The 9,031-nt window shown below is 41.0% G+C and overlaps 1 protein-coding gene across 1 annotated transcript in view; it reads right to left on the minus strand.

The window, feature by feature from the left end:
- The window catches only part of CYB5B (cytochrome b5 type B), a 51,380-nt gene extending 49,179 nt beyond the window's left edge, over window positions 1-2,201 (minus strand). Inside the window, exon 1 of the mRNA XM_020989081.2 lies at window positions 1,895-2,201. Coding sequence (XP_020844740.1) covers window positions 1,895-2,053 — 159 coding nt within the window. The 5' untranslated portion in view covers window positions 2,054-2,201. The remainder of the gene's footprint in view (window positions 1-1,894) is intronic.
- Between the last annotated feature and the right edge of the window lie 6,830 nt (window positions 2,202-9,031).

Raw genomic sequence — 9,031 nt, forward strand, 5'->3', positions numbered from 1 at the left:
CAAGTTTTACCATTAACCAGCTATATGACCTTAACCTCAGTTTCCTCATCTATTAAAATGGAAATAAATCTGCTCCCTAAGTTATTGCAGAAATTAAATGTAAAAACATTTTTGAGAAGAGGACATTACACAAGTATGTTAAATGATACTAATAATTAGAAGTTAATGTCTAAAAGCTAATTTACTGACAAACTCATGTAAAAATATGCAGAATGTTCTTCAGTGTAAAACTTAAGTATTGAAACTTTTCTAGAATCAGGAGTTAGAAAGTACATTCTCACAAGTTAACCAAATTAACAGAAATATATTTCGACTATTCTTGCTACAGAAAGAGAAAATGAAGACACTAGGGAGCCTTTCATATAGAGCAAAGTATCTAAAATTAGCCTCCAAAAATATTGTTACCCTCAGTGACACCTTCTATTATCTTTTCAACTGAAAATGATCCCTTCTGCAATTTTTTTCCAGAATACTATCTGATCTCTCTTTTTCCTCACCTGTAAAATGGGGATAAAAATAGCACCTGCTTACCAAGGTTGTTTTGAGGACCAAATAAAAATTACAAAGCACTTAGCACACTACCTGGAACATAGCCCTAAAAGATAAGCTCTCAGAAGAGCAAAGATTTTCCTTTTAAAATTTTTTTTTATCTCCAACTTTCAGCATATTGCCTTAGGGGCTAAATGTTTTCTTATATTGAATTCACATTATTAACAACTGACATCCATATAGTACTTCTTCATTTACTCCTCACAATAACCGTATAAGGTAAGTAAACTACAAGTAAACTACAAGTATGATTGTTTCCATTCTATAAGTAATGAAAGCAGGACTCAGTAAAGTTATTTGTCCACAGGCACACCGACAGTAAATCAGTTGGAGGAAATAAGAGGCCATTACTAGGTAGATCAACTTAAGTGAGTGCTATTAACCCCATTTTACAGATGAGGGCTTCAGATTTCCCAGGGTACCACTGCTAAGAAGTGTCTGAAGCTGAATTTAAACTCAAGTTCTACTATTAATCCCCAACTGGCAGACGAGGAAACCCAGTGATTTGCCCATAGCTAGTAGTATCTGAAGCAGGATTTGAACTCAAGTGCTATTATGATCCTGATTTTACAAATGAGGAAACTGAGGCTGAGAGGGAGGGTTCAGAGATTTACTCAAGGTCATGATGTAGCATACTAAGTCTGAAGCAGGATTTGAAACGACGTGGATAAAGCTCTGGGCCTGGAGTCAGGAAGAAGCTGGGTTCACACGTCCTAACTGTACAACCTCAGGCAAGTCATTTACCCTACGTCTGCCTCAGTTTCCTCACTTGTAAAAATGGGAATGATAATGGCATCTACCTCGAGTGGAGCGGTGAGGATCAAAGGAGATCGTATTTGGAAAGCGCTTAGCACAGCGTAGCGCTTAGCACTGAGTAAGTGCTCTATAAATGCCAGTAATTATTATTACTTATTATTGAACTCCAGGCCTACGAGGAGGCGGAGCCGGCTTTAGGGGCTTGCCCCCCAGGGTCCCGAGGCTCGTAAACGTAAGAAGAAGGATTTACAATTGGGTGTTCTAAACGTGCTGATTTCACAAAACTGAGGCCGCGGCAGGGGTGCCCAGGGCTTGCGGCAGAACTCGAACTCGGCTCCCCCTGCACCACGTCCAGCCCGGCCCCCGATGCCCCCGAGTGCCTCCCCCACCAAAGCCGGGGTGACGCGCCTTGGGGGCAGCCCCTAGCACTGGGCGTTCCCGGAGAGAAGGGGCAGCCGCTCGGGCACGAGCCCCGCACGTGGCCTGCACGGCCCCCCAAGCCTCGGGCTTTCCCCCGTCGGTTCGGGCTCCCGTTCTGACGGCCCTCCTCCGCCCCCTCCCCCCAGCCCGGCCCGGGCCCGGGCCCCACCTCGCCAAGGAAGGCGGTGATGTCATAGACTCGCCCGTGGATCACTATCCACACCTCCTTCTCCGAGTTGCGCTTCGCCACCTCCTCGAGCCGGTAGTAGGTGACCACGGCCTGGGGCTCTTTCCCCTCCATGCTGCCGCTGCCGCCTTCGGCCGCCATCAAAACCAGAGGCCCCCGCTCCCGGCAGCGAGACCGACTTCAGGTGGCAGGATTCGCCCTCTCCGGCCGTGCCGGCTTCCGTATCCAACCGACCATCCCAACTTTGGAGGGCTGGGGGCAAAGCCAATGGACGCTAGCTGGAGGCGGTGGTCTGTTTTCTGTCCACCAATGAAAAGCAAAGCTGGGGGCCGGGCCGGGAGGTAACACGACCGAACCTTCCTTTCGGTCGTATTTCTGACTCCACTTCTAGATGACCAATCAGAAGCACGCCGGTGTCTCATCCGACCAATAACAAACCGCGATTCTGAGAGCGCGAAGAATGTACAGGACGAGGGACGAGAGCGAGGAGTGCACCTGTTCCGCCTGACGCCTCCGCCTCAATGAGGACCAATAGGAGCGCCCGGTGTCTCCCATCGGACCAATGGAAAGCCGTGATTCGGAGACCTCGTAGAATAGCCGGGGATGAGGGATGAAGGATGCGGGAGAGAAGGTACCAGCTCTACTTGAGCAGGCGGCCTCTCATCTCCTGAGCCACGTGTCACTAAAGCGGCTTCTCCCCCACTCCACGTGCCTGTGCGTGGGGTCTCCCCCAGCGACCTAACGCCCCAATTCCCCGACTGTCCCCATCTTTCGGCCCCCGCGTGATGATGCCTACATTTCGCCCAAGAAAAGGGGAGTGACAGACTCCTGGCCTTGACCCCTGCAGGTGGCCCTAAAACCGGGGGTGGGAGGATGAGGGCTGTCCACGTGGAGGGAGAATCCCTGAAATGCGTGGCTTCAGCCTCCTCCCGACATTGGGGGGTGAAGATAGCCATGTTTTCCTTTGGAATAATATACTAATTAATAATAATGAGGTATCAAGAGCTAGGGGATAGTCTCCTGGGAAGACTTGAGTTCAAAGTGTGAGACATGATCTCTCAGAAGTGAAGCCTCCTCAGGGGGTCATTAGTTCTTCTTAATGGTTCTGGTATTGTTGCTTTTGAGTGGTACATGTGTACCAACACTAAGTGAAGACCCCTCAGAATATAAGACCCCCTCCCCTACTCTTAGATAGTGTTAGCAGAAATTCCTGAGCCATAAGAGCATATTGTCTATCTCAACCTCTAGCTAGCTTTAGGACCTTGGGTAAAAGGCTGCTGAGACTGTAAGGCCCTGAAAAGGGGAACGTGTTAACATAATTTGTATATCTCTTTGTTCTCTCTGTTACTGGGGTAGTTTTTACACGAATAGATTGTATACCTGAGGCTCAGTCAATAAGCCACCGGAAGGGGGTTAGGGTGGGCTGCTGCAGTTAGGTTCTATATAATCTTGCCTTAAACAAAGAGCAGTCGCACTCTCGAAGCAGCTGAGGCAGCATGGGGGTGCGTTTTCTCAAGAAAGTCAAAAAAGAGATCTCCTTTTTGCAAACTTTTGTCAAGACTCTGGTTTTTAACGGAGTGAAACAATGTAAACAATGTGAGATCTCTCAGATGGGCTGAGTGTAACAATTTCTTAGACTGTTGCAAACTCGAGGTTGGTTACAATAACCTGAATAGTCCTAAATTTCAGGTTCCTAGAAATCACATGATTTGTATTGTTACATCAGCATTAAGTAATGGCTAATTACTAAATAAGGATAAATAGCTAGGATTGGTAGTATTATAATGTGGTTTCTTGTTTCTGGGGTTGATTTTCGCGTTTTAGATTGTAAGGCTGAAATTCCTGTCCAATGGGAATTCAAAGCCAGTGGTGGGTGGGTATCTTTGTGTTAGGGCTATATAGCCTTTGTCCTGGCCTTTGTGCCTTGCCGTGCTTCCCTGGGACTGCTGATGAAGCAGATGCCCACTTCTCGAGGCGTAATAAATCTTTCACTTTATACCTAGAAAATCTCTTGAGTGTTATTTATTTTGGGCAGCTGTACCACAAAAAAGTCTCATATTTCATCATGGCTGTGTGCTCCCGTGCTCTTGACAAATCTCAAAGACCGACGTTCATAACTTGGGATCCACCAGTTCTGTGGTTAGATTTCAGGCAGTCCATATACTTAGATGGAGGGGAAAAAACACATCCTTATTTTCACAATCATCTAACTGAAATTTATCATTTCCTTCAATTATGAATGTAAGCCTTAAACCACTACTCAGAAAGGGTCCATGGGTTTCACCAGACTGCCAAAGAGGTCCATGATATTAAAAATATTAAAATGTTGGCTCTGGGATGACGACTTGTAGACCTGCATCAGAAGAGGGTGTTTCTAAACCTGGAATTATATGTCTTGTCTTACTCTCCTCCCACTCCATTCAATAAAATCGGTGCTTTAAAGTGACCCTATTTGGGGGTTTCCTAAGTAGATGAGTACGAATACTATTACCTCTATTTTTCGGACTGGTAAGATTAAGTGACTTGCCCAGTTTCAAGGCTTATATCAGTGTTGAGATTTGTGCTCTAGAGGTAGAAAGTAGCTAATAGGTTGATTATCTTTTTGAACCATTTGTTTGATGGAGAACTGGAGAAGAAAAGTGATTTGCACAAAGTCACACAAAGAATCCAAGCCTTCCAACTGGAACATTAAGTGTTCCTTCCAAAACATCTTGCTTCCTTTACTTTTTCAGCTGGAGGCCTGAGGTCAGCATTTTGGAATTTAAAGTTTACTAACTTCATTGTGTTGACTTAGGCAATTTATTTAACCTTGATGATACCTCTGCCTTGCCACAATTTAGGAAGGACATTAATAAGCAGAAATTCCAGAGGAAGATAATCATGATGATAAAGGGCCTTAGGTCCAAGCCATAAATGGATCAATGGAAGGAACTGGGAATATAAAGAAGAAAAAAATGAAAAAGAAAAAAAAAGAAAAAACTCATGAAGAAGAAAAGTCTTAGGAGGACATGAGAACTGCAAGTGACTTTGGATATTTACATACATGTTCGTAACTAATGGTTGTCCATCTATGATTTATGTTCATTTCCCTTGTTTTTATAAAATTTGCTTCTTGGGGGAAAAAAACTCTATAGTGATACTTCACATATTAAATGTCTGACTTTGACTCATAAGGATAGTATTGCTAAAGCAAACATTAAATTCTTTGAAAGTACTGAATTAATATTAATACAATCAACTCATCATTTAGCCACCAAATCTGGAAATTTTTAAAGTTATTTGGTTTTTGACTCCTCCACCATTCTCTACCCTTCTTTTTGCTGTAGAATTATAGAACCAAAGAGCTTTGTTTTTTCAAAAGGAGCCTTAGAAACCATTCAGTTCAACTTCCCCAGTCATATGAAATGATCCTCTCTACCATGTTTAGGATGGGTGGCCATGCAGGCCATGCTTGAAAACATTCAGTGACAGGAAGCTCACAATCTCATAAGGCAAACTATAACTTTTCTGTGCATTTCTTAATTGTTAGAAAGTTCTTTCTCATCAAGAGCCAAAAATCTACATTTTTGCCAAGAAAACCCTAAATAGGGGAGGGAGGTGTTAGAAGGGTGAAGTCAAGTTCTTCTATTGGACTGCAGAACTTTCAAGGCCTTCAGTAAGGATAATTGCTCTACCTTATAACTCTAGTCAAGTTGGAAGGCAGAGAAGAGATAACACAAATAAGAGGGAAATTAATCTTTCCCCAGTCTGTAGAAATTTATGTAAATGCAAACTAGAGACTACATTTGTGACTGAAATAAAATTTTTCTACTGTGAATTTTCAAACTGCAGTTTGAACATTTTATAAATGATAATATATTTTATGAGTTTTGGGGTACCCTTCTGCAGAATTTGTTTTAAAGAATTTTTAAATGAGTTTACAGTTTAAATTTATCTAGTACTTCAGAACTGCCTATTATTAACTCTTTCCTAGAAGCTTATTTAAATCAGGGAGCAACTTAGAAGTTAAAAAAAATTGCTCTTTGCATGTCTCCTTTTTCTCAGTCTACCCTACTGCTGCTGTCTTTGCTCCAGGTTCACCAATGCTTTCTGCCATCTTCCCTTCCTTTACGCCACAGTGGGGAACATGGATGATATGAAACTATATGACAATCTCAGGATTCCTCCAGATGCCATGGAGAATGAGCTGAAGAAGGCTTATAAAAAGTTGGCCAAGATTGCCCAATTGACAAATAGTCAAAAAATATGAACAGGCAGTTTTCAGATAAAGAAATTAAAGCTATCTATAGTCATATGAAAAAATACTCTAAATCATTATTGATTAGAAAAATGCAAATTAAAACAACTCTGAGGTACTACCTCACCCTATCAGATTGGCTAATATGATAGAAAAAGAAAATGGTAAATGTTGGAGAAGATGTGGGAAAATTGGGACAGTAATGCATTGTTGGTGGAGCTATAAATTGATCCAACCATACTGGAGGGCAATTTGGAACTATGCCCAAAGGGCTATCGAACTATGCATACCCTTTGATCCAGTAATACCACTACTACATCTGTGTCCCAAAAAGATCATAAAAAAGGGGAAGGGACCCAGATGTACAAAAATATTCATAGCAGGTCTTTTTGTGGTGGCCAAGAATTGGAAATTGAGTGAACACCCATCAGTTGGGGAATGGCTGAACAAGTTGTGGTACATGAATGTAATGGAATACTATTGTGCTCTAAGAAATGATGAGCAGGTGGTTTTTGGAAAAACCTGGGAAGACTTAGATGAACTCCAGTTTTTCCTGATTTGTTCTCAGCAAGCCATGAACTGATTATGGACATCTATTGTTATATATGTAACTTTTAAATTGTTAGAATGTCTGCAGAGGGTATATAATTTAAACTAACCACAGAGCTTTACATCTTCGTTTTGACTGTTTTGTAGCAGAAATAAAGCACTCAAAAGGAAAAGAAAATTCCCTTTCACATGGATTCTAAGTTTCAGTGCTGGTATCTGTGCTTGATTTTTTACAGTTGCTAGATTTTTTTTCCTATTTCAAATCCTACATTGTAAAATTTGCGTACAATTTGTCCTAAAGCTTTGTATTTGGCTGCACTTACATAAACTGCTACAAATAAAATAAAGATCTATCCCTTGTTATGTCAGATTAGTCTGTGCCCTTGATGTAACAATCTTGACATTGTCATAATCATATCCCTCTTTTTCTTTCATGGCAAATTTCTATGATAAGGGCAGGCGAACAGTGGAAGTTTGTTGTTACAATAATAAATCTATTGATTGATAGATTAATACCAAAACATCTGAGTTATGATAGTAGGATGCAAGTATGAAAAATCTCATTATTATTAATCTGTATTTGTGGTCACCTCCATATCCTATGTAACTAGGTAAATGAGTTCTTGAACTTGTCATTCCCTTGCTGACAGTTACAAAGTCATGCATAAGATTAGGTCCTTAAAGTGTCTCATTCTTTCAAGATAATGCAAGGATAATATACATATCCCAAAGAGGAATAACACAAGGATGTAAAAAAAAATTCTAAATGTAATGGAGTAGTAAACTTGGGAAGACAATAAGATTAGATTGTTTTCTCTAAGACCTAGGAAATATAGACATACAGATATGTGTGTGTATATACATATATATGTATATTTATAATATACATACACATATGTGTATGTATACATATATGTATATTTATAGTATACATACACATATGTGTGTACACATACATTTGAAAGTCAGTCATATAGATAGATATACACATCTTTATATCACTGTAGATATAGATACATTGTAGATAGATGTAGCTATAGCTATATAGCTTTATTTGTCTACAGTTGGCTTCTAAGGGTTTCTACTGGGATATACAGGTCCTGAATATGTTTTGGTAATAAATTCTCAAAAATTAGATTGAGATTTTATAGGTAAATTTGCATTAATAACTGTAAAGAATTCAGCCTGTGGATGACATTGTCCATATCAGGTAGAGTTTGGGTGAAGATAGAAAGAGAAAGTGTTATGTAAAAACAGAAATTCTCTGAAGTTCCAGGTAAGTTATGGGTTCCTGATTTGTTCTTCTAATTATGTTATTACTAGGGTTAAATCCATACAGTCTGATTGGTTCTTGTCACATGAACTAATTACTGGAAAGTCAATCTGCTTAGATTTCATCACAGTTTACTGAATTATACAAAGTCTTATCACTAGAAGAACTTAGCAGCATTTTCTAAAGAGTCTCTAAAAATGACTTAGATATGGTCCCTGGAGATGGTTGGGGAACTGTCTCCATAGATCTGCCTGATCCATACACAGCTGTGTGAGAGCTGCACAGGAAGTACTTGCCAGTCCCCTGAAGGTCATGAACACTGCAAAAGGACTTGACATCCCTAAAGCTACAGCTGTCTTGGTTTTCTTTACTGACTTATTGTAACTCTACTTGTAATGTTAGTCATGTGTGTGTGTGTGTGTGTGTGTGTGTGTGTGTGTGTGTGTGTGTGTGTGGACCTGTTACTCATTGAGTACACTACTACATTTCTGCTCGTACTAATACCAAAGAACCAAGACTTTATATGTTTTAACACCTGAAGGTTGAACTGCCAATCTGTGCCAATTGGGACAGGTGTGTCTGGGATGCAGAACCTTTCATTGGCTAAAGTATCTGTCTGTGGGTTTTCTCAGCGTGCTCTCAGAGGCATGTGTTTATGGTACGTGCCTTGCTGCAATGAACTGATCTCTGGGCCAATTCCCAAATTGCACACAGCAGAGATTAGGATGATGCAGGTGAGGATACAGAAGTGATATAAAACTGTGGTGCTGCACCATAAAATACAGCTAGCACCAAATAGGGGGATTATTGAATTATTTTGTAGAATTTAGCCACAACAAGCTAAGTCGCATGAACTTGCATGATTTCCCACAGGCAAAAATAACAGCTCTCTCATAAGGAGGGCTGCACAGGTTTATGTGACAACTCTTTTGTGAGGGAGGAATATAGTACCTGCCAAACCTAGTGTAAGAAAGAGCAGACCCATGAGGGCTTTGATTCCACTTTAGAAATTAGAATCCTACCTGGTTTGTTAGCTCAACACTGATACTAACACCAGCCA

Source organism: Phascolarctos cinereus, unplaced genomic scaffold (genome assembly GCF_003287225.1).
Source record: "Phascolarctos cinereus isolate Bilbo 61053 unplaced genomic scaffold, phaCin_HiC Scaffold_2;HRSCAF=192, whole genome shotgun sequence".
NCBI classification, from domain to species: Eukaryota; Metazoa; Chordata; class Mammalia; order Diprotodontia; family Phascolarctidae; genus Phascolarctos; species Phascolarctos cinereus.